The sequence below is a fragment of the Gymnoscopelus microlampas genome (genome assembly GCF_963454915.1).
Source record: "Gymnoscopelus microlampas genome assembly, chromosome: 10".
NCBI classification, from domain to species: Eukaryota; Metazoa; Chordata; class Actinopteri; order Myctophiformes; family Myctophidae; genus Gymnoscopelus; species Gymnoscopelus microlampas.
Window position 1 is genome coordinate 44448956 of NC_139947.1, and position 25975 is coordinate 44474930.

Consider the following 25975-nt stretch of genomic DNA (forward strand, 5'->3'; position numbering starts at 1 on the left):
ACAAAGGAAGGGAAGGAGGGTCCAAAGCCCAAAGTCACATTCCAGGAGACGTGCCATATGATATCTCAACCACGTGACCTCCAGTGGTGAAAGTAACTAAGTACATATACTGAAGTACTGTACTTAAGTACCATAGGCTCTATTCACAGCAGCCATAGTATGAAGAAATGCACAGGTGTCACTAATGATACTAATGAAGGCTCTGTTCCATTCTGGTCAAACAGAGTCAGGGTGCTGATGTCGTGCATGTTGACTCACTGCTGGAAACACTCTGCTACACCAGTGGGTCTAAAGTTGGGGTCCAGCGACCCTCATGGGCTTCCAAATGGCCCCTTGCGGGTGTGTAACTCTGAGAGTGTACAAATGGAAGAAGAAGTTAGATCCATCATCCGCTATTTTCAAATATTTTAGTACTTTTACTTTTGGTACTTTAAGTACATTTTGATGCCAATACTTTTGTACTTTTACTCAAGTAGCCTACATTTTGAAATCTGGACTTTTACTTGTAACAGAGAATTTCTATATTGCAATATTGTTACTTTTACTTTCAAGTACTTTTTCCACCACTGGTGACCTCAACTGTTAACTCTGTCTCCGAGAAAGTACAAATGTAAACAATCTGACATTTGGTTACATTTGTATTGTACACTCGACAAGAAGGATACACATTTCTGACCCATGGGGTGAAACTTTCCTCTTTCATTCAAGTTTTAGCCTCGTTCCCATCCTTTTTTCATTCCCACCTGCCTGGGTTCAACTACGAGAGTAGGGATTTGACGCCCTCTAGCGGCATAAAGGAGTTGGTGGGGGCGACTTCACAAACATGTAGCTTACACTTGCAGGAAGAAGCCACTGGGTGGCGACAAATGCTGAGGGGTCTTGTTCACACCACTCCAACTACTAACCACTACACATACAGTACTAGAATGTATTCAATTATTAAACTGTCTACCCAGGGGGTCCCCAGCGAAATGAGTTAACATAGCGTCACAATCATTTGAACTACTTAGCTTTGGCTATTCAAAAATAGCAGATCTACCGCTTCTGGGGGTCCCTGGCACATAACATTTTCAGATGGCCAAATGTTTATCAACTTAGGGGTCCTTGTCATGAAAAAGGTTGAAAACCACTGGTCTACACTAAAACTAAGAAAATGTCTGTTTGCCATGTAAGAGAAAAGAAAATAATGTTTCATAGCATGATAACTGTAGGCCTATACATATTCACATACAAAAGGACACTCCTACAATGTGGTTGTGTATGCCAAGACCTTTCTAATGAATATCCTGCTGGGTTTAGGTAAACATGACTCCATTGGCTACGAGTTGTTAAACTAGACACAGAGTGAGACTGAATTGTAAGAGATCCTCTGATTTCCATCTTTAATCCAGTTTACTTATTATCAAATCTGAATCAACACACAGCAGCAACAATCTGTGTTTTAGCTGAAATAGCTTTAACACACTGTCATTTGTCATGTTGACAAAGAGTTGGTTCAATGAAATCAGATGTTTTAAAGTGTTTATTTTGGCAAGCACCATTCGAAGTATCGTAAATTGTGTTATGTGCTTATGTTATGTGATGGAGGATAAAAATTATAAACCCATGCAAAATTCCCTGTGAAATGTACATACGCATCTTTATTGCAGAACATTAGGTGTCACTGAAATCATTATTGATTTTTTCTTTTTTTTAATAACTCGCAATGACTTATTGTTTTGCGGTCATGTTTGTGTTTTTATCATGTTTTATGTATGTGTGTCATTTTCAGTTTTCGGTCCATTATCAGCATTAGCTTGTAGAAATTCTAAGAGAATTATACATAGCTGACTGGATGCTTGAATGAAGTTACATGATTTCCTCTAAAATCATACATCCGTACAAAATCAAAATGAGTAAAAAAAAAACGAAAAAAATAATGAAAACAAACCAAGAATAGTTACAAAAAAAACAGAGGATCAAACAAAACAAAACCAAAATATCTTTGTGCATCCTGAAATTGAACTGGAACAAACTTCTCATCGCCTTGGATTAAGTTATAAAGCCCATTCTTTTTTTTCCTTTAATTATTTTCTCACATTTCATGTTTTAAAGTCTTTTACACGATTTTCATCATTATTGTCATCAGTTCTTCAGTCACTGAAACGAGCATCTGGCTTCCTTTGTTATAAGAAACAAGAGGAGAAATCCTCAAGAGTTTGCTGTCTGATTGCTCGGGGGCATCTCAGAGTCTTTTCATACTTTAGTATGTTAGGTCCTTAAGTCCCTCCACTCATCAGGACATACATACAGTATATGTGTGTCACGCATGCTCAGTGAGACTCATACGGTGGTGACCCTCATCACCACCTCTCGGTTGGCCGCGGCACTGATCCGTGGGTCATGGGGCCGCAGCTGGCTCAGGATGTGCAAGATGGTGTATCCACAGTGGTGGTTCAGAATAGTTCTTAGCCTCCTGCTCTGTCGCCCTCCGCTGCTGCTTCCCAGGCCATGGGGGTTACTGCGGGAACCGCGCCCCCCCTTGCTGGAACTCAACGGGTCCCCCAAGTCCTTTGATTTCTCATAGTTCAGTACTTTCCATTGTTGATTGACAGCTTGCCATCGTTTGAAGATTCTGTACACCGATGAGCCCTCATGGATTATAAGACCTTCAGATGAAAAAAAACGCAAAAGAACAGATGAATCGACAGTGATTGAGCCAAAATCAGATGAAGAAATCGGTGAGGGGGAATGAATTAAAACCTATTTGCATCAAGTGTTATACAAAGCGCTTGTACCGAGTACATGCTGCCCTGTACATTGCAACTGGTCAGAAGAGACTGTTGGTAATAATCACTGTGCAGATATGCCATCTGTTCTCAGTATTTTCTATCACAAGCAATCATTTCAACAATCTCGCAGGTTTCACTGTAGGATCTCTACAGCCGCTTTCAGCTTAAAGAGAATCTATGAAACATCTTTGAATGTTGTTGGTTGCTCTTTCACAGACTGTTGTTTTGTGTGAATTTGGATCCTCAATACCCAAAGAATGCGTAATACATGAGTAATACATCCTGTTGTACTTATGTCATTTATGCAGCCTCGGTACATGCTTTTAGGAAATGTCTGTGTAATTTTTTTGTCAGCTTCATAACACCAGTATACAACATATAGCCTACTTCATGCACATGCTGTCCATGACATCTTTGTGTGATCTTATGAAACAATTACTAATGCAGTTTATTTACATACATTTGTATGTAGAGAACATGAACCCTATAACAAATAGATAGAGGCAATGTTGAAAATCACGTAGTTTCCCTTTAACGTGACACTTTTTTCAGTTGAAAATCTTTTTGTTTTGGTATTTAAGCATGAAGTTGCCCTTTACCTATGCAGACGATGTCCATGAAGCCGTACATGCCGTAGCAGATCTGGAAGAGCAGGTCTTGGCGCTGCCATTTGGCAGAAGGGCTGAGGGAGGACCAGATGAGCCAGGAGATGCTGGCAATTAGGAACAGGGAACCCAGAATGATGGCGGCAATCTGTACCTTCTCTATCACCGTCAGGGAGATGGCCTGCCACTGGAGAGGAGGAAGGAGCACCAATGTATCAGCAATCACTGCACAGTAAAATCCTGAGTGTTAATTCAACTCCAAAAATAGTGTACAAATGACCCAAATGGACCCATCAAATTGGTTCCATTGGTTGCAAATTGCTTGAAATTGCTTGCACACAACTCTCAGAATTACAGATGGATAAATTAACACAGAATATTTTATTGTGTGCAGAGGGAGAAGTGGTGTACTGTAAATATATAATATTTTACTGTACGTTTAATGTATACAGCTGAATGGTTGGTCAATATCTACACTTTTTGTGTTAAATGGGGTAAATGGGGTCTCAGGGCTTTGTTGTGTAGTACATGTTATACACATGCATATGGGAGTATACAGATTAAAAGGTAAATGTGTCACTCACTCACTCACTCACACACACACACACACACACACACACACACACACACACACACACACACACACACACACACACACACACACACACACACACACACACACACACACACACACACACACACACACACACACACACACACACACACACACACACACACACACACGCACACACAAAGAGCATCCTCTCTATAGCTGTTGGAGCCATTGGCTGCCTCGGAACAGGAGGGCAGAAGGACAGTGACGCAAAGCGTACAAATGTGTCGGCACAATATGGCAAAAAGTCCTCACACCTCTGTGACTGCCCAAGATTTGTTCTAGCAACCAGTGCTGGATCTAATGTCCGAGTGCAGAGAGCACAGCAGTACCGTATATACGCAGTGTTGATTTCGTCGACTAAAACTATGACGACCACGTTTTTTTTAACTAAATAAAAACTAAGCTATGAAGACTAAAACAAAGAGGATCACCAATTTGATATGCATTACACCACATACCCCCATTTAATGGCTTTTAAAAAAAATCTCTGGGACCCCAGTTTACATTGCAAATAATCAGTGTTAATTGAACTTCGAGAGTGTACAATTTCTACACTCCCCTCAAGGACCCCACTTTGAGAACCACATACCCCAAAACCTCCACTGAGTAGATTATGTTATAATAAACTGTCCACATCACTAGTAGAGACTTTTCCTCATAGAGGAGAGGGGGGGCTGGAGGAGCACTTTCCAATGTGGATGACCACAATGGAAACAAGTCCCCAGAACTTTTTAGTGTTATCCTTTTAGCCTTAAAGTCTACTCCGTTTACATTTCTAACTAATAAAGCATATTTTCTGGTCCCCAGGAGAGGGGAAATTACTTTTTTACAGCCCAGCTGATGGCTGCTCAGATAGCTTTGATGAGCACACGGAGGGGGGGTATTAGGGGTTAAGTGTCTTGCTCAGAGACACTTCGACATGTATACTGGGCGAGCTTGTCCAACCTTATCTTATCTAACCAGTTTGTCTCCCAATCAGACACGTTGGACTTGTTTCGTCATAATATGAAGATGTTGAGATCTATGTGGTTTTCCCACTGCTCAGCCAAACTACAATACAATTGAAATGTAACCATGCTTTATTGGCCAGCTTGCCATTTCACTGCAGTTTGTAATTTTAACATGCTGAAATGACCTAATCTGGACTGGCACCAGTGACGGCTCCAGAGAATTCTGACAGGGGGGGCTATGTGGGGGCTGACTTTTTTCCAGCGGGGGCTAGACGCATGCACGATTTTTTTACGGTTTCGGGTCGAAAAATGTGCGGGTTTGGGTGGGTTTTGGTACTTTTTTTCCTTTTCTTTATTTCGGTTTTAGGGTTAGGGTTAGGTTATTTAATTCTAATTTATTTATTCCATTAAAAAAAATCTTAAAAATTGGGTTGGGGGGGGGCTAGGCCTTCGCCAGGGGGTGCTTGTCCCCCCCCAAGACCCCCCCTGGCGCCGTCCCTGACTGGCACAACCTGTGGGCTGCAGTGGTTGATTGGTTCGAAGTTAGCAAGAGCAGGGAATTGGGGGAGGAGATCAGGGGATGTGAAGTATTGTTATCCTTGAAAAATAAAATACAATAAGGAATAAATTCAGATACTGTCTACAGTCTATGAGCTACATTTCAGTGCATAAACTGCTCCATTGTTGTTACCTGCAGTGGGTTCTTGGTGCTGATGGCTAGGACCTGGTACTTGAAGTAACACAGCTCACAGCTCCATGAGCCCCGTTCACTGATCCAGCGGATGAGGCAGGGCTGATGCGTGTTGCGCACTGAACCATCACAACGACAGGGGCTCAGCAGCTCTCCCTGCAGGACATAAGTTAAAGAAAAACATGACATACACATTCATGGGAAACATGACAAACACATTCATGGGAAAATAACCACTTCTTGGATTATGCAAAAAAAATCGGTGCCACCGTACCTTGTTTTTGCAAACTGTTTATAAAGTATTCAATCAATCAATCAATTTTTGTTTTCAGAGCCCAGCTACAAAACGTTTGTGCTTCAATTATGATCTAATTTAACGTTGTTCTGGAGCAGGAGCAGAGCGAGGAATGTAAGGAGTACTGAGATAGGCACAGGGGTCAGTCCGGGGTGTCCCAGGTGAGGAAAGTCAAAGACCCGAACCAAAAGTCAGAAAAGATTCTTCTGGCTACTTTTAAAGTGTGAGAAATCAACTCAGAATGTTTTAAAACATACAAAACAACTCTAATATTATGAAAATCGACATTAACTGGCTGGTAAGTCCCAAAATAGATGACCCCCCCAGAAAGGGGGTGGGGGTTGAAAAATGTTTTACCCCATCAATTTCTCATAGTTTCTCTATAGAACCAAGATCTGGTTCAATTTTAGCACAAAACTCCTACGAGAGTACACCTCGTACCGCACTAATAGGTAGAGACAGACGGGTGCATTTCGCCTTTCCGACATGTCGCCTTTCCGACGTTAACGAACCCTATACCTAACCCTAACCCTAACCCTAACCGCACGCGGAAGCCACTAGTCGGAGTGGCGAGATGTCGGAATGGAAGGAGCACCCCGAGACAGACACAAAGATCTCCATATATGGGCACAAAAGGGACACAGACAGACGGGTTCAATGGGTACTCTGACAAATCCCCCAACAGTAGGACTCAGACATATCGTAGGTGTGACGTGTGAGGGCCGTGTAGCGGCCCCAACCTCTAGTTACAAAAAATGTACTATACGTTGGAAAGATGTGTGGATCATTAATAAATCAATGAATGGACATGCTGGGGTCTGTTGGCGAGGGGGCTTATTACCACTCAGCAGCAACAGTGGGGAGTAAGGAGATTTCAAGGGCAGGCAGGTGAAGGAGAGGTGAGCCACAGGCTCGGAGTGAACTCAATCAATACCAGCCCTCTGCACCACCCAAAACAAGCGACACCCTTCTGCTCAAACAGTAGGGTGATGACTTTTTAATGGTGGTCAAACAACACTTCCCTCTATCAAAGGTAGAGGAGAATGTTAAATTCACATCATGTTTGCCATTATTTTCTAATGACAAACACGATGTGAATTTTACTTTCTCAACTGTTAGGCATAATGTAATATAATATGTAAATAATATGTGCCCTTTGTTTACATACAATAAATAAACAATAAATACATTTTTAACCATCATTTCCCTCTACACCACAGTTATCAGCCCCTGGGGTAGTGTGGTGGTGTTTACCTGCAGAAACACAGCCCTCTCGCTGTATTTTGGTGTTGTCACTGTTTAGTAGCCCATAAATGTACCAAAACAAACAGTGAAACCACAAAAGAAAAGCGAGAGGACAGTGTGTTTCTGCAGGCAACATCACTATTCCAGGGGCTGATGATTACTAGTATAGAGGGAAACGGTGGTTAGACAATGTATACTGTATGTTGTTCTGTTATGTAAACAGACTGCAAAGTTACATATGCCTTTAATCAGTGTTCTGTGTACCAAAAAATATATTTAAAAAAAAAAGAAGCTAAATTAATACTGTTTTCTTGGATGTGTAGGATATAAACAACCCTTATGTAAAGTGGCAAATCAACTACCATATTATCAGTGTGAAATCATGTACAGGGTATATATACAAATAGGTAGAGAATCACTATGGCCATGTTTTCATAGTGTTTACTGTATAAGTAGTGAACCATTCTGAGCATAGCAATCTGCAATGACACCAATTATGTAGCCCTACATTTTTTCAATTTGGTACTCTATTTTGCCCCATCTGGCTTTGTCCAATAAAGAAGTGTCCAACCGAACAGAGATTTTATTTGGCAGATGAGTTACATGCTAGCTTGCCTGCTGACATTATTAAGATACCACAAAGAAGGGCAGAAATATATGAGGATCTAAATAAAACTTATATGAAAGACAACATTTTGAAAATGTCATGTCGTGGTTGAATGGCCCTCGTGTTCTGAGGCAGCCAATGGCTTCAAAGCTTATACTTGATGAATGACTGATGAATTGAGTACAATGGACCACAAGCCCCTGGGGCTTTTTGAGTTATCCTTTTAGAAAAACCTTTGACTGTACTACCCATACTGTTCATAATCGTGGTAATGAAGTATTCAATCAATCAAATCAAAGCTACAGAGAAGATGCTCTTTTGTGTGCGTGTGAGGTTGCATGCATGAAATCGGGGTGGCGGGTCATTGGACCTGGAGTAAAAAGAATTGAACCAGGCAATTCCTAAAATGGCTGAGATCAGGGTAGAATGATATTCTGGGGAATTAAAACAAGCTACTATTATAATGTATATGATTTATAACAATTACCAGAAAATCACTATATAGACACATGATCATCATGTCTGGGCATCTAGTCAAGGCTTGAAGTGTCTCTCGATGACATCATACACTAGATACAGTATAAAGTCTCATTTTCATGGATACTACATGTACAAATGATCACAATTAAGGGACTCGACTGGATGCTGCAAGGCAAGTGAAGGGGACAAATCACTGTTTGAGGAGAGAGGGGTAATTGTAATGTGTTACAACACCTGAATCCAGTTGCATCTGTCCTTCATCATCCCTTTGCTATACTGTACATGATATGAGAGAGGAGAATGAAAAACTGAAGGCCTGGAGTTAAGACTGGAACTGAGAACTCTTTCTACACAGTAAAATCTGGATGCTCAGTTCATACTCCATCAAACGACAATGTTGTGAGCTAAAAATAGCAGATCTACAAGCTCACAAAAGAATGTGTTGTGACATTGACATTCACTGTTTTTGAGCCATGATAGCTGCTCTGAGGGACTTGATCTACAAGCTCACAAAAGAATGTGTTGTGACATTGACATTCACTGTTTTTGAGCCATGATAGCTGCTCTGAGGGACTTTTGTGTTGGACCGTTTTTCGACAAGGAATAAAGCTGTTTGTTTGTTTGTTTGTTTGTTTGTTTATTTGCCCCATGCAGCCCCAGTTATCCATGTTATTATTGCTGTTATGTTACGTTATGGTGGTCATAAGTTGTAATATGTATTCTGAACCTAATTTATCTATGCACATAATTTGATCCTGGTGGAGCAAATAAAATGATCGTAAATTAAATGAAGTCAAATAGTTTTCCATCTGCAACTCACCCTTTGAGATTCTACAGTAACACAGCAAGGAAAACACAGATAGGAGCTTTAAAGGTAAAAATTTCAGCTAGAAAGTTCTAGGCAGAAAGTTCTCTCAGAAAGTTCTATTCATACACTAAATGAGACCCTGTGGTCATACTTCAGATTGAACGAGGAAATTGGTCCACTGAACAGCGAGATCAGTCATCCCTCCCACTCTGTCTCACTCTCTCATTATTCTTACACAGTAAAATCCAGACTGTTCATTTATCTCTTCAGTGTAGAAATGGAGCTGTGTAATTTTTTACACTTAAACTTGAATTAACACTCTGGATTTTATTGTGTAAATACTAACGGCACCTTTCAGTATCAAACAGAAAGGTCTGTATACATACAGTACACGTATACGTATCTGAACATTATATGACTTTTGCCTCTCAAGGCCACCCACATACTGAAAGGAGTGAGGGTGCATTTCAGCATCACTACTGGTGCATGTGTGTGTGTGTGTGTGTGTGTGTGTGTGTGTGTGTGTGTGTGTGTGTGTGTGTGTGTGTGTGTGTGTGTGTGTGTGTGTGTGTGTGTGATTTAGTTGTGTGGGAAGCCTTAATTGCACAGCGATGTTGTGCACCAAAAATAGCCGATCTACAAGCTCACAACATGTCACACCGTGTGTGACAAATATAAATGGTAAATGGTGCATTTATATAGCGCTTCTATCCGAAGCGCTTTACATTGATTGTGCCATTAACCCATTCACACACACATTCATACACCGATGGCGGAGGAAACCATGCAAGGCACCAACCTGCTCATCGGGAGCAATTAGGGGTTCAGCGTCTTGCTCAAGGACACTTCGACACTAACTCTAGGGGAGCGCCCCAGCCCGGGATCGAACTGGGAACCTTGCGGCTTTCCAGTTCACTCTACCCGGCCACTCTACCCCTGAGCCACTGCCGCCCCATATAACATCTAAATGCTTAGTTCTAACGGTAAACCCAAGCTGAATCTTTTACTAATGTAAACCTAACTCTATAAAATATTGTAACCATAAAACAACTATTTCTCTTGTGAGGACCAGGTAACGTTTCTTCACAATGACTATTTGTATATTGTATTATACTTGTGGGGACATTGATTTGCCCTCTCTCTCACACACACACACACACACACACACACACACACACACACACACACACACACACACACACACACACACACACACACACACACACACACACACACACACACACACACACACACAGTCCCTGGCACAGCTTGGTGGAACTACACAACGTTAAGTAGAATCAATGGCACAGCTATTGTACCATGGCCTATACTGACAGCTTTGACAGGCAGCTAATAAGGATTCATATTCAATTCAGCCCACAGAGCAAGGTGATCTTATCTCTAGGTAATTGGCCCACTGACAGCGACATGATTCTGTCCCCTGTTGTGACCTGCTTGAATAATGAAATAACAATATGATGGCAAAGTGTGCCCCCACCCCATCCCCACTGCCACCTGAGGTAACGTGGCAATTTCCCCCTTCATACAGACTTAGGACTGAGATGAGTGCTGTTAAGGTGGATAAGTTAATATCATGTCTGTCTGACACACTGATGTGGTCTTTGTGTCTCGATGCTTTGTTTGCGTGCTCTCTTTGTCTGTAGCTAAAAGAGGCATCTCAGAGCCACGTTGCACGATGAGTCACTTTGTCGGGGAACCAGAAGCCCAAACATCAACCTTTTGTCAACAGATGTTGAATTGGGCAAATCTTCACTCATGGATTGCTCATTGTGACATGGATATCTAAATGGATATTATTCACAACAAAGATCAAATGTATTTCCCAACTTTCCATGCCTCTCCAGTTTACTATGCCTTACAATATAAACTCTAAGACAGATGCCATACATTAGCACATGTGCTGTAATAACACATCTTGGGGTAGTGACTAAGTGGTAATATCCATCTGTTCTCAAACAGGATTTACAGTGTTTCTAATTATCTCAGGCTTCAGGTTTACCTGCTGAGGCAGGCGGTACAGGTTTCTGCACATCTGGTGAGACCAATATTTGGCTACAGACCAAAGAGCTGTATTGTTTTGTTTTGGCTCTGTACTCTGGTGCATAACATTTTGACAAGTTAATGTAAAAAAGGAAAAAACAAATAGATTGATGTATTTGTTGCCATGGTCAAGCCAAACACAGTGATTACCAATTGATAAAAAAATATAACATAAAATAAAATGTGTCAATGATTACTAATATAAATCAATCAATCAATATTCTATTGATTAAGACATTTACAAAGTCATGACATTTTGCTCACTCTATTTGTTTTCTTACTCATTTCATGTGGCAGACCTAATTGGGCAACTTTCTTTGTTGCTATGCTGGACAGATTTCAGTTGTTCTGGAAATGCTGCCTCTATAGCCTTGTTGTTGTGTTATAGGCAGTGTCATTAACCATACACAAGTGTTTTTTGATAAGAAGGAAATGTTGCACCATTACTGTCAGAATGTATCAGATCATTTGTTGAGGTATTTAAAAACAGGGCAGTCATAGAGGAAAGCAGGTAGATAGATAGAGGAATGTGGGGCAGGCAGGGTGTTTTGGAGCTCATTATGTACCTGCTCTGGGCCTTGGAAACAGATCCGACACTGGGGCGTACGCATGCTGCTCGCAGTGCTGGCCAGCGACACGGCGTCCAGGCCCACTTGCAGCTTGGGGTCCTTCTCCTCAAACGCCAGGCTCCGTGGCCGCGGATCGCTGCCATAGTACTCCTCCTCGTCGTCCCGGGAATGGCAGTCGACAAAAGGCGGCCAGCCGCAGCCGCCCATCCCTAGACCTCGCATGGTTGTGGTTGTTGTTGGCTGTCTTTCTCCGTCTGTGCTGGACTCTCTCGAATCGGATCGCATAAAAACCAGTACTTTCAGTTCGTTAAAAAACATGCGGATCCGGTACTTGAACATGTTTGGCTACATAAAGAATCCTTCAGAATGCAACATAACCTGTGTGTAATTTCCCTCTTTCTCTGTCTCTCTCTCTTCTTCGATCTGAAGAGTGGCCTTTTGTTCTGTTATTGTTATTATTATTATTGTTGTTGTTATTATTATTATTGTTATTATAATTATTATTATTATTATTATTAGTAGTAGTAGTAGTATATATCAGGGGATTTCATTGTAGCATTTTTTAATAGCTAACATACTGTATGCTATTTGGAAAACCAAGAAATAAAGGACCCAGTCTTGGTTGTTGCCCCACTGATGGCATGTGTGTCTAAGCCAATGCGGGTGAAAGATTTTTCTGTTCAGCTGGCTGACACACTCTTTTAATATTAATTCCTCAACAACTCAGGAATTACAGTCTAAATGTACCTTCCACGGCACCCAAGAACCATATCTTATAGCCTACCATTTAATGTCAATTGTACATTTTCTTCACTATCGATCTAAAAGACAACATCAGATGCACTGGGCTTGCAGCAAAAAATAGCCTACATGTTTTGCTACCCAAAGCAGAAGACTGCGAGAGAGTGGACGAGTGGAGGAGCAAGCAACATAGAGCCAGGAAATGTAAGATGGGATCTAAAATACGACATTCCATCCATACAGTCATACCTGGGACTCCTGTCTAGAATCATAATCCAAAAAGGACGCGAAAGATGAAATTGAAGTTAGATTTAGACGAGCTTTATATTGTGTCTTTTGTATTGTCCCTCACTAGCATCTCAAACGTCAGATCATGTTCCCTTTTTTCCTATCTCATTTCCTTTGTAGTGTTCCTTGTTGATCCATGAAGAATCGGTCCAGTTCCCCCAACAATCCACGTCGAGGTCCAAAACACAATCCTTTTCATTTGCATTTTCAGCTGCACATATGCTAAAAACAGCAAAAGCCCTTGTTTCCCATCTTCATCCGTCCATTAGCATTTCATTGCAACCCAAAATGTGGTAGTCAACAGCGGACGTCAACGCGAAATAAAAAATACTAAAAAACAAGAATCTAGTTTTTTTTCCTACTTAGAGATACGCATGAAGATGTCTTCGCATCCGAAAGCAATTACAGCAGTAATGGCATTGATTATTGGATCAGATAGATAGATGGTGGTGATGATTTTCCTCCCCGAAATGGTCGGCTTTGAGATAGAACCAACGCAGCACCTACTTCCGGAATGCTACTCGAATAGAAGAACCTGACTGTCATCTTGTTTACTTGTTATTTTCTCTCTCTCTAAAGTCATATATCCTCCTCCGACGGGCGATGTGGTTCCAGTAGTTGTTGGGGAGAGAAGGATCTGCCTTATTGACAAGGCGCCGCTGTCCGAGGTGCTGATCTCCCCAGTGACGTGCACGCAGCAGCCACATGGACCAGGCGCCCGGGAAATATAAATTACACTGACTGGCTTGACAGTTTGGTAGAAACCCGTAAATCTCTCTCTCTCTCTCTCTCTCTCTCTCTCTCTCTCTCTCTCTCTCTCTCTCTCTCTCTCTCTCTCTCTCTCTAACATACGTTTGATCCACGTGTCTACTTGGACCAAAATAGGCCATCACCAATTACCCACATTACAGCATCACCAGGAGTCCAACATATGCTCCACATATGAAATACATTTTGTTATAAACAGGCAAAAAACAGTGTCAACTACAGTGTCAACTGCCAAAAATAACATTGTTATCTTAATTTTCAAGATAACAATGCATTGCTAATATAAAGTAGAAAAGTGCACTCCTTGGACCATAGGTCTCCTCCAGGACGGGATGCCTACCCAGGGCCTGCAAACTTTGGAGAGGGGGTAGGAGTAGTAGCAGAAAGTGTGTAAACCCCCCCCCCCCCCCCCCCCCCCCCCCAAACAAATCTAGTCAGGCGGAAATGGCCAGGGCCTATATGTGGAATCGCCTCATGGTCCAAGGAGTCCTGGGGAAAAAAATATTTTGATTTTATTAAAGTGGGCTGTTATAACACCACCATAAGGCCAATTTGAAAGATTTAGGATGGAGCTTCTTCCTTGGCCCACTGGCGGTATGTACAAAGGTTCATGGCAATCAGATGCTGTGTTCATGATTTGTGGCATTTTGTGCAAAACGGACCCCTCCCACAAACTTTGAATGCCAACTGTAGCCAATTGAAATCTGACAGCTACATCTTGATCACGTGACCACAGAGATAATATGTACAGATTTGTGTAACAAAGTTTTGTACCAAATCTGTAGGAGTTTAAATATGTTTTGAATAAAACGCAAACTCTTGTCAGGCAGAAATGGGTGTGGCCTGTCGTGAGTTGCGACGATCAAACTTTTTTTGTACGATCTACGGTTCAAGGTCAAGTTATGGGCCAGAACATGAAGTGGTCTGTTATAGCGCCACCATTAAGCTGATTATTTTAAATTTGTGCTAGAGGTTTTTCCTTGACCCACTGGGAGTCTATGTGCACAGTTTCATGCCAATCGGTCCAACAGTGCCGGAGATTAGCTGCTCACAGACACACTGACACACAGACGGATGGACAGGGACGAAAACATAGTCTTTCAGGTGGAGACAATGAAGCTTAATGAAGAAGGCACTAGAGGTCACTTTAATCCAGTATAATCTGCAGTTTACCGAGATGCTGCCTTGGCTCCTCTATCTGACCAACTCACACTCAGCATTCTCAACCACGGCAACACTCCCCACAAAATCCCCTGTCACATTGATCGGGATTGATTTTTCACACTGCACCTCGTTGCAGATATGGATTGTTTTAGGCATAAAGCTTGGTTTGAGATGCAATGCCATAGCCACACATGCCATTGCTCCCTTGTAAATGAAGGAGACATAGCCTACTTTGATGATTAACCACTACATCCCAATTTTGGACACGTAAAAAAAATAGAATTATTAAATTCAAAGAAAGTCTTTCAAAAAATTGCAAAAATAGCCAATCTACACGCTCACAGCGCATCGTGATGCAATTTGTTGTAAGCTCGTAAATCGGCTATTTTTGCTATTCGTCTTACAACAAAAAAGGCTAAATAGGGCTTAAGAGGTGGTGGCCATGAAGGGTAATTTTCACTTTCTCATATGACCTCCTTAAAATGTACTTTCAGTTGAGAATATCTTAATGTTCAGCAAGTGACACAGAGTAACACAACAAATTATAAATAAGACTGCTGTGTGCCTTGTGCTCTGAGACAGGCTTCTAGAATCCCACTCATGTCCTCATTGTTCACAATAACACTGATGTGAACAAATGTAGCTTACTTCTTTACACAATGAATCACACATAACAACGCATATGCTCCATGGCAGACTATTTGTTTTACCAACCCACCAAATGGGTATATTTAAGGATTTATGGTGACGTGATGGTGGCAGTAGGCGTTTTTTAATATGATGGGAGGGTTGGATATGAATTTGTTTGATACATTTATCCAAAGTTGTCTCACAGTGCACCAGGTATTGAACATGGGCCGCACACTGATTTGTATGTTGATAACAGCTAACAGCTCTCTTTTCTTCTAATGGAAACCCAAGTCTGAAGACTTGGGTTTCCTCCTCCTTTTGTCACCTCCTCCTGTTTCCTCTTCCCATCCTCATCCTTCTGCACCTGCTCCCTTCTGTCCTCCTCCCAGCCCCCTCAAATGTTCCTCACACCTCTCTTCTTAGATATGTTTGTCAAAAGATCGAAGACTACAAAAAGGTCGATTTCACAATTATTCCTCCCTTTTCCACCCCTTCTCAACATCTGTAGCCTTAGACACATTCAGGAACAGTCAACTTCCAACAATATCTGCCCCTGAGGGTGTGCTGTCTGTATTTGTGTCCTTTTATGCAGGTCTCAATAGCAATAAGTAATAAACAGGCAAAATAACCGAAAAGGGAAATAATATTGGTCTATTACACAGAATAACATAATAAAGAGATGTAAAAGATTTTAGAATATCTTATCTTAAACATTAAGGGGGATAGGGATACTTCACTTACAGCATCCATATCAGCATGTTTTAGGGATTTATTTACTAAATTGACCTTACAATAAATGTCCTGCCAACATTAAAGCTCACTTTAGAACATAGATGTTTCAAATTACCACATCACCTACAGTATATGCTGTTCTTCCACATTTAAGAAGAGGAGTAACAATGCATTCTCGCTCTGTTTCATTATTGATAGGCCATATTGATCTGTTTGTCTCCACTCACTGATGAGAATGATTTAACTTCCTGTTTGTCCTAGCAGCACTGTGAGAAGAATCCAGAGATCCAAATGCAAATTAATTAGGAACACGCAGGTTTATCCACACTGATCCCATTTCCCTTCTATGAGAGGAAAATTACACTACTGACAGGATGGATGGAGCTGGCATATTGCAAAACACGTCTCTTAGAATGAAAGATTTCAGCGTGATTTGATTCCCCCTTTCCCCAGTGTGGCCCAAAATCACAGCAACAACAATGTAAGGATATTGGATGGGATTTGGGGCGCTAAGGGGACTCAAAATTAGAAGCACACTCATTTACTGCTACTAATCTCAGCAGTGCTTCATGGCATCTTCAAAATCTATATACTGTACTACGTATATTATGTACATTAGCCATGCATATAAGATGAGCCCACATAAAACTGGTGCGCCATGGCAGTATGGTATAATGGACCAAATGTTTTATGATCCTGCCTCCATGCACTTGCAGTGCATGCTATATCTGTAAAGGAACAGATGGCTGTCCCTGTTGGTGTGATTCTCCACAGCGACTCCAAGTTAATACACCCGGCATATGGACATGCATCACAGGGAGGGGACTGGCACGGGGCCCTCAGGACAGCACGCTGACAGGATAGGGGGGGAAGCGCATGGCCGGCACTGCGGTTTCCAAATTGACGTCCCCATCCAGCGGAAACTCTTGGGACACAAAACCCTTACCAGGCACATTTCACTTACATAAATGTCCCTATATCCTGAAAAAAATGAACCTGCCAGTGTACCTTGCCTTGTTTCAAACACCAGGGTTCGGGTCATGCATTTTTGTTGGGGTGACATGATGTGGGGCACTTGGCTGAGGGCAGGGACACAGACCTCATGTTGGTAACCTTGTCTGAATGGTTTCTTGAATCAGAGTAAAAGATTCACACACTTCAGCCAATCTACAGTCAGTGCTCACTGAATTGGACAGCGAAGTGGCCTATGGGCAATGTCTGAAAGAAGTCACAGGCACAGTTGTATCCAAGTATAAGTACTGTTACTTAATTGAAATAGTACTCAAATAGATGTAAGATTACTTGTGTTGAAACTATGCAAGTAAAAGTACAACACTAGCTTTCATAAAGAATACTTTGAGTGAACAGCTACAGTGAAAGGGCCAATGTGGCATTCTGACTGTAATTATTTCAATACAAATAAGCTAATATGAATATACCAACGAATGACTCACTGATTCAGTGATTCAAAGTGGTCACCATCTTTTATTTATGAGAATCCTTTCTCAAAGTTTGCCGTACAAGGGATAAGAGTATCAAAACAAACGTAATTGTGCCATAACAGTAGGCTATAATTGTTGTTAACTGTTGTTGGGGTGGCAGTAGCGGTAGCTGCTTGGGAATAGGAAGGTTCCCAGTTCGCTCCTGGGCTCCCCCTGTGTTACTGCTGAAGTGTCCTTGAGCAAGACACTGAACCTAAACTATTGCTTTGCATGGTTGCCTCCACCATCGGAGTGAGAATGTAAAGTGCTATATAAATGCACCATTTAGTAACAGAAGCTGAGTAAAATCCTTAAAAAACGACTTACTCCGAAGTAGAACTACTGAATTTAGAATGTATTCCAAAAGGGCAAGTGTACAAAATAAATCTTTTTTTTTTTTTTTTACAGTAACAAGAGTAACCTACTAGTAACTAGTTACTTCACTACCCAGACTAACGTTTTGATGCTACTGTCTTCATCATAATAGCTATGACTCTGATGTAGATGCAGCAGTGTCAAAACTCTTTTGCCTTACTCACTGTGCACTATCTTTAATGGAAATTTGATAATTCCTTGTGTGTATCCCTATTCCCTGATCATAAAGTACTTGAGCTCTCCTTCTGCTCCAAGCTATCCACTGCTCAGTATACCCTCCCTGCTATTACTGGACACATTCCAGCTGAGGGATTAATGGTCTTATGAATGAACCTTATACAGAATCAAATCCTGCTGCTCAACTGAATTAGTTTTACAGCTGCCATGTAGACACTGTCCACTTACACCTATTTGAAATGCTTTGGGGTGTAGATTAATGGTCAACTTTTAAAATCAATACATTAATATTTAAAAACTGGATGGAACTGACCTGTTCCGTCTAAGCAATTATCCAGAGCCAGGATGCCACTTGGAAGAATGACATTAAATGCAGTGAAGTAAACATCCCACATTGCAGCTGTACAAGTTGACAGAGCCCTTGGAATAGCAATGCAAGTTTTGTACTGCCACCATGTGGTGAAGTGGAATGGTTGTTGTGTGTGAACAGCACAGCCAGTCATTGATGTTCCATATTACACTAGTTTCCTATTTTGCCACATTGTTTATTGGACTCACATGGTTGCTATAATTAAATCTATGTCATGGCTAGAACTAAAAAACAACCGTGGGTCTCCATGACTATGGTTTAAAGACACTATTAACATTTTTAGAGTTTATTGTATACAGACTACTAGGAATATCCATTGCTTTTTTACTATTTTTTGGCCATTACAACATACGTGAAATAGAAATGTTTACCAAGATAATATATCTGAAATGACTCATGTAAAAATAAAACAAGACAATTTCCAATTAGAGATTTTTATTTGGAAAATTAAGTCTCAAAATTTCAAGAGGGTCCAGCGGAAATAACAAGTGCACACAAATTCAAAGTGAGGTTTAATACATGGCATAATTCATCAAATGCTTGTTTACACCAGCGACAACTCCACACCAGCAGCAGAAGCTCCACATCAGCATGATCAGCTGGTTCAAGTAAAACATGTAGTGTATGTTAATGTAGGTAATGTTAATACCTACGATAAAAGCCATTAAAAAGAGAGGAAAGGCTACAAGGGCCAATAACCCATCTTAAATGATGAAACAAAACAAAAGCAAGCAGCGATCTCTCAATAACAAAATGTATCATAAACTGTCACCTACCTACTTGCTTGTTAAAAGTAATATAGCCTAAATGCAATAACATAACAATGTTTTGCCTAATGTGCATTTAACAACACTTAAATAGACTCTGAAAATAAATGAAACAAGTTTTTAAGAAATGTGCTTAACACTGTCAAACAAACAAAAATGGATGGCAACTGAGAACAAAGCAATTGCAACAATATGACACAAAGGAAACATTTTATGTTAAAAAAACAAAAAAGGATTGCAAATTATATAGTTCACAAGAATAAAGTACATATTCATTTCACAATTAACACTATTGGGGGTTGAGTTTGCAAAAAGGTAGTTTCCACCAAATTAACAAATCAATTCCAATAACTAAAAATTTCTTCCAGTTACATAAGAGGTCATGATATGTACCTGAATCCATATTTCTACAACTGGACTCTATACTAACTGACATCACTTTGTGACACAAAGCGTATTAAATACAGATTGGGTGGATTATTGTAGCCTTCAAAAACATTACTTAGGCAACCCACCTCAAATGATTTTGCGAACTAATATTACATTATAAACAACATGAAGGCTGCAGTCCATTGGCATTCTAATATCTGTGACTGTTAAAAGTACATTGGCTCAGTTACAGAAGTTCATAAATATTTGAACCTGATTATTGACTAACAGGTATGCTATCTAAACTCTATTGTTATTTCCTAAGATCCCAGCATTTATTTATCTGAAAAACAAAATCACATATACATACATACCTTCCAAAAACATTATGCCATATGTCCAAAGCGTACCTTCATTTTTCTCTACCTCAGATGGTCAGACCACTTTGAGATCAAAACAAATTGCATTTGACATGTATAAGTACATAGATCTACACATCACTGCTGGCACTGAACAAAGGACCAGATCTGTCATAAGTGGCAGCACTAGTACATTAGAGACAGAAATAGCTTCTTTTGAGAGGAAGGTGCATACAGGTTAAGTTCTAGAATGCTGCACAGTCATTTGATGTATAGAACAGAATCAACAAGGAGGCCTTTTGTCTGTACAGCTGGAGAACACATGCAGTAGAGTTGCCTATTGTTTGTTACATGGCTGGAATCTAGAGAGCAATTCTCAGGAATCTGGTGCTCAAACTCAAGGCTGGGTAGCGATACCAACAAGTAACTTCTTGGTACTACAATTCATCCTTTCATACATAAGCATCGATCCAGCTTGTGAATTGGTGGATATAACGCACATTTGGATAAAGCTGCAATAGAAAAGCAGACCATTTTACCATCTAGCTCTTCCAGCTTGAGCTCTTGTGAAATGCTCAACTCAATAAAAAGGGATTGTGGCAAACAATTCTTGTTTTCGCTGCAGGTGGATATATGCCTATGTCCTGTGTGAAGGTGTTTGTGTGTGTTTCTCAGTGTTGGTCACATGCTGTGTGCGCTGGTCCATTCTGTGTGATTGTAGCTTGTGCCTCTCTGTACTGTACGCCTGAGTGTCTGTCTCTAGATGTGCATGATTCTACGTGTACCAGTGTGTCTGCGACTGTAATCTGTGGTATTGCATCATGGATATGGAACAGACTATAGGAAAGCACTTGGGTTTGCCCGAGGATCCTTCTGGTTCCTGTAGCGCACAGCTAGCCAGACCCCTAGAATCTGGGAAGGAAGGGATGCAAAGGTTAAACCAGGACTCACTGTCAAAGCAACGTCACATGTGCTTAATGCATTGACTAAATTAATTTATGGGCCCATAATTTGAATCCATTTAGACACAAATGACAGCATTTTCCCACCATTCCAAGAAGTGTGTTGCTTGTGCACAAATGATTTGGTTAAATCCATCCATCAAACTGTCAATCCAATTGGTCTACACCCTTAAACTCATTTGCCATTTACTGTAGCTCCTCATCCTCTAGGCCATAATAGGCTGATAGAATGATTGATTGCTTTGGTGAATGAATGGTTCCATTGATGTATTTTTGGTGGCCCGGCACTAACCTCTGTGAAGCTGAAGAAGAGTCCAACCCCGCCGAGGATCTTCAAAGTATCTGTGGCGTGGTCCAGCATCTTTTCCCCACAGGTGTAACAGGCTGCTGGAGGAATGTTTTTGCATGGCTGAAGAGAAACACACAATTCCACCAACTCCTTTTTAGCATTCACTTGCATTTGATCCCAGTGTTTGTGAATGTGTGGGAATGTTGCCAGCTATCCGCAGTTAACTGTAGCATGACATCATATTTATAGAAATAGCACTGCAGTACACTCACTACACGAGCCTTGGACACACCAACTGCATCATTGAGTTGTGTGTTGTGCAAAGTGACGTCAGTTCTTGAATGCAGCAAGCGGTCAAGCCAACTGCCTCATTAACGACAGTGCCACAAGGTGAACAGCATTCAAATAAAGTTAAACTGTTAACTGTTTTTCTGGAAATGTTGCCCACCGCCTTGTGGTTTTCTTTTATCAGTGGTCTCTTTATCAGACAGTTTCAGAACTATGCCTTTTGTTTATTATTGTTTATTATAAAAGCCAAAATGTAAGTGAAACTGAACTGGATTATATAGATTACAAATCCATCTTTCCTCTTTAACATGGCACATTGTTTTTTAAGTTGATATTATAGATTTTGTGGTGGCTTTCTAGCCAGTGAAATTGCAGCTCGGGACAAATATGTTGATAGTTCAACATAAGCCATCAAAAACCCAAAGACTCGTGGCATACGTCGGCATATTTTAATAATACAAGTAGTTATTTACATTTTTCCGTTAATCAGTTCTAAACCTACATCAATGTGATGTAGGTAACCATGTATACTGCATGTCCCCATCACTAATGATAATGTCCTCATTGGTTGGAAACATGTTTTGCACACACAACATTAATAATGAAAAATATTGTCGAAGCATAGCTTACAGCATGGCAGTTCATCACGTCCAGCTCAAACTGCGCTCGGGTACTGGTTGTGTTGAGCAGCCCACAGCAGTCAAGTTGGGTTTCCAGGTCTGCCTTTGTCTTGTTGTGCAACACACCCCAAGTAGAGTTCAGCAACGCCTCCTGGTGATGCATGTACAATGAGCACAGGGGGACCAGGGCAGGACAAAAGCAGAGGACAACATTTAGACAAATACTTTTCCTGTAAACCAGTGGATTATGCATCATTTCAAGGATTGCATATTGCATTTCACATAAAATGACATTCCTCATTTCATGGGGCCATAAAAGACCTTAAAATTCCTGAAAACAACAGAGAGAGGGACCGAAAGAGGGGACAACTAAATAAATGTAAAAGCCCATTGAGCCCTCACCTGCTGTCCACGGTTCATTGCCAGGCAGGAACAGGACACTCCGAATTGGAAGAGGAAAACAATGAACAGAATTACCATGTACTGGGAGAGAGGTGTCAAGGAAACAACTTTGCAGAAAAGTGTGATATCTTGCAGCACACTGACAACAATGCATCCTCCCTCTCATACCATTAGCAAAAACAAGCCATCCGATGACAATGAATATGATGATGATGTGCAAGTGCACTGCAAAATCATGAGTCATCAGTTGTCTGACATAACGATGTATGACTCTAAATTTGGCCAAAATTTCAACCCAAACAAAGCCCCATTGACTTCCATTAAATTTACCCATATGTGTCCATTCAGTAAATGACATAACTTCTCTCTGAACTTCTAGTATTATGATAGTTTCATGGGTTTCAGCCTGTAGGACAGGGAGACTAATAAAGGATACAAAGAAGAGCATGACTTGGTGGTGGTGGATCGCTCCGATGAGTCCTACGATGGCAATGAGCAGGAGGAAGACGCCGACAGCGATGACTCCTCCGATGATGTGGATACTAGACACCAGCCCGAAGCCTTTCCCCCATGCTGCTACTCCAATCAGCAGCAGCCCCACCAGCTGAACGCACAAGAGAAGCAGTTCAATCAGGGTCAACATGATAGTAGCAGCACGCAGCTCACGGCATTGAAGAACAGTAGGATACTATGTTCTCAGTTTTGATTACAATAAAAAATAAAATAAATAGGCTGTGTTCTTATAAAACTCTAGGATGATTTGAAACCACAGAAGAAATACCGTAGTTCACCTGTGGTCAAACATACTTTTAAAGACCCGGTGAAATGTTATTAACAAAACTATATAACTATTTTTTAAATGAAATGTCAATGTGACGTGCCACTTTATCCAACTTCTGACAATTCAAAACTGTGAAAATGATGCTGTGATTATTACACAATTATATGTCCGTTGTGAATACCACTTGAGACAATCATAACAGACGTTGAAGCTGCTAAGGGTCTAGGAAGGAGACTAATACAGAAAAGATGTGTGGATCCGTGTAAATGCCTACTACTACTACTACAACAGACGGATACAGGATAGGTGGGCACTAGGGACACCTGGGCACCTAGATGTGAAATTGGCTATTTTGTCCAAAATATGAAAAATATATATAATATTTGAAAAATGTTCTTCAGTAATGTAAAGTAATAAGTATACATGATGTGAACATGCATGGTACATCATTATCAGACTTAATGTTATCCTTTAACTTCTTGTTTATGCCCCAAAATGACTGGATATACAGGCTTTGAAGCAATTGTAGAAACATTAGACCATAATTGTCTAATGTTTAAGCATGTTCTAATCCTGTACACTTTGACAATTTTTTCATACATATATTTTTTTTTTTACATTTTGGACAAAACAGACAATTTTACATCGAGGTGCCCAGATGTCCCTAGTGCCCACATATCCTGTTACCCTACAGACAGTACAACATATAACCAGTTCACTGGGACACTGGATACCACTACAATTCTAGATCATGATGCTCATTCTGACCCACACAGAGTTCACGTTAGCAATACACAAGGCAAAGAACCACGTTGGCTAGAATGATGTTGACAACAAAATAGTTTGTTAGCTAGTAAGCAGTATCAACTTTACGTTTACCAAGCTGCCGTGCCATGCTAACGTTGGCTATCAAACGCATATCACTATCAAGCTAACGTTAGGAGGAGTAGGTCGTTTTTGCATTACTATCGGTCTTCTTAGCTAACGTTCAGTGTTGCCAGATTTTGCGAGAGAAACAAGCAACAGAGTCTATGAAAACAAGCGAAAAAGAAGCGAGCCCTTCGCCCTTTAACCATTTCATTGGCTATTTGAAAATAGCCGATCTACAAGCTCACAACGCGTCGCATATGAGCTTGTAGATCTGGTATTTTCATAGAAAAATCTTTGGAAAATTGAATATGTTTTAAAACACTTTAACACAAATCTATCCCACTCCCTGGTATAAAATATGTTCAGATGGGGGTCCGCAGACAAATAAACGTTAATTTGGGGGTCCTTGACTTGAGTAGTTTGAGAAACACTGGTTTATACTACACTAGAATCAAGACCAAGAAAAAACCTCAACTACCAATATTTACAAGCAACTTTACGGAAAAACAAGCACAAAGACGCTTATAATAAGCGGACATGGCAACGCTGCTAACCTTAGCTAGCTATGGTACATACAGCTAGTAGACCTCAATGTAGTAGACGACTAGTTATATAGACTTACTCACTTGGGAACAGTCACTAACACAAAGGAACTGTACATACCAACGATCATCAGTGTATTGAAAGATCAGGCTTGTGAAATAATAAGACACAAAACTGTTAGTCATCTACGATGTTAAACTCTCTAACATTGTTAGCAGAGGCTAAATTGTAATCCAGACTGTAGTTAGCACCAGCTAAAAGTTAGCATGATGATGATTATAGTGATGATGCCTGATGATACATGTCGCAATGCACTCACCATGTAAACCACGTTCAGGGAACAAAGCGCATTCTTAGAACAGGTGAATCCACCACAGACCATATTCGAACACTTCTAAACTGGACCTAAATGTAGGAAAGGGACAAAAATCGACGCGTCTCTCGTTCTTTGCTTTCAGGAGCAGCTGAGCTGGCTAGCAGCAACACCAGCACAGTGAGCAGACAGTGTTGCCAGGCTTTGAGAGAGAAATAAGCAGGTCTATGAAAACAAACCCAAAAGAAACGAGACATTGGCTATTTGAAAATAGCCGATCTGCAAGCTCTCAATGCGACGTGTTGTGGGAAAAAAAATGTTGTTTCAACAAAATTTTAACAGCACAAATATTATATTGGGGTCCCTGACTCCCCGGCACAAAATATTTTCAGATGGGGGGGGGGGGGTGTCGTATCTGCACAAACACATATTCATTTGGGGGTCCTTCACTTGAAAATGTTTGAGAAACACTGGTTTAAACATTAGGCAACAAGCCCAAATAAGCAACTACACTTTAGAAACAAGCCCCAAAAACGCTACCCGCGACTAACCAATATTTACAAGCGGCTTCACAGGAAAAAAAGACCAAAGCCGCTCATAATAAGAGGATATGGCAACCCTGACAGTGAGCGAGGGGCGTAGCTAGCTGGTGACGTCACTGCGGATAACGCGTCACAGGCTTCCTGTAACCTAACCTCTTTTTGTGATCTATTTCAATTTACATTAACCACTTCAACTCTCCAGATTTTAGTAAACTGGACCTGGGTTGGCTCTGTACTTGTGATGTAGACGCTTTTTCCCGTCTACACCAAATATCTTCACCTTTATCTGCTTTTTTTGGCCAAAGTTCCACCTAGCTCAGCTGGTTTGATTGATTGAATACTTTAATAACAGTGTACCAAAAAAAGCACAGAAAGTACAGTTATATTATATACAAGGTCACATTTTTTAAAGGGATTAATCAAGTGGTTAATGTGGGATGCCTATG

At 40.8% G+C, this 25975-nt stretch overlaps 2 protein-coding genes across 2 annotated transcripts; both read right to left on the bottom strand.

The window, feature by feature from the left end:
* Window positions 1-2031: 2031 nt before the first annotated feature.
* Window positions 2032-12037, bottom strand: marchf9 (membrane-associated ring finger (C3HC4) 9; the record flags this gene model as incomplete). The annotated part of the gene is made up of 4 exons (XM_084068886.1): window positions 2032-2648; window positions 3371-3563; window positions 5634-5789; window positions 11696-12037. 4 exons carry the CDS (start codon window positions 12035-12037, stop codon window positions 2323-2325), a joined length of 1017 nt encoding a protein of 338 aa, XP_083925012.1. The 3' UTR covers window positions 2032-2322.
* A 6805-nt stretch (window positions 12038-18842) lies between these two features.
* Window positions 18843-25157, bottom strand: tspan31 (tetraspanin 31). Its single transcript, XM_084068905.1, has 6 exons — window positions 24994-25157; window positions 22917-23084; window positions 22481-22561; window positions 22089-22229; window positions 21174-21290; window positions 18843-20831 (listed from the first exon to the last, which is right to left on the bottom strand). The coding sequence occupies exons 1-6, from the start codon at window positions 25054-25056 to the stop codon at window positions 20757-20759; spliced, it is 645 nt and encodes a 214-aa protein (XP_083925031.1). The 5' UTR covers window positions 25057-25157; the 3' UTR covers window positions 18843-20756.
* Window positions 25158-25975: the final 818 nt, after the last annotated feature.

Excerpts from the sequence above, each read along its gene's own strand:
- tspan31 (XM_084068905.1), bottom strand. The coding sequence starts at position 25,056 with ATGGTCTGTGGTGGATTCACCTGTTCTAAGAATGCGCTTTGTTCCCTG. Across the intron at positions 22,562-22,916 it reads ACCAAGTCATGCTCTTCTTT|TACATGGTAATTCTGTTCAT; the intron begins GTATCCTTTATT and ends CCTCTCTCCCAG. Across the intron at positions 20,832-21,173 it reads TCTTCTTCAGCTTCACAGAG|ATTCTAGGGGTCTGGCTAGC; the intron begins GTTAGTGCCGGG and ends CTTCCTTCCCAG.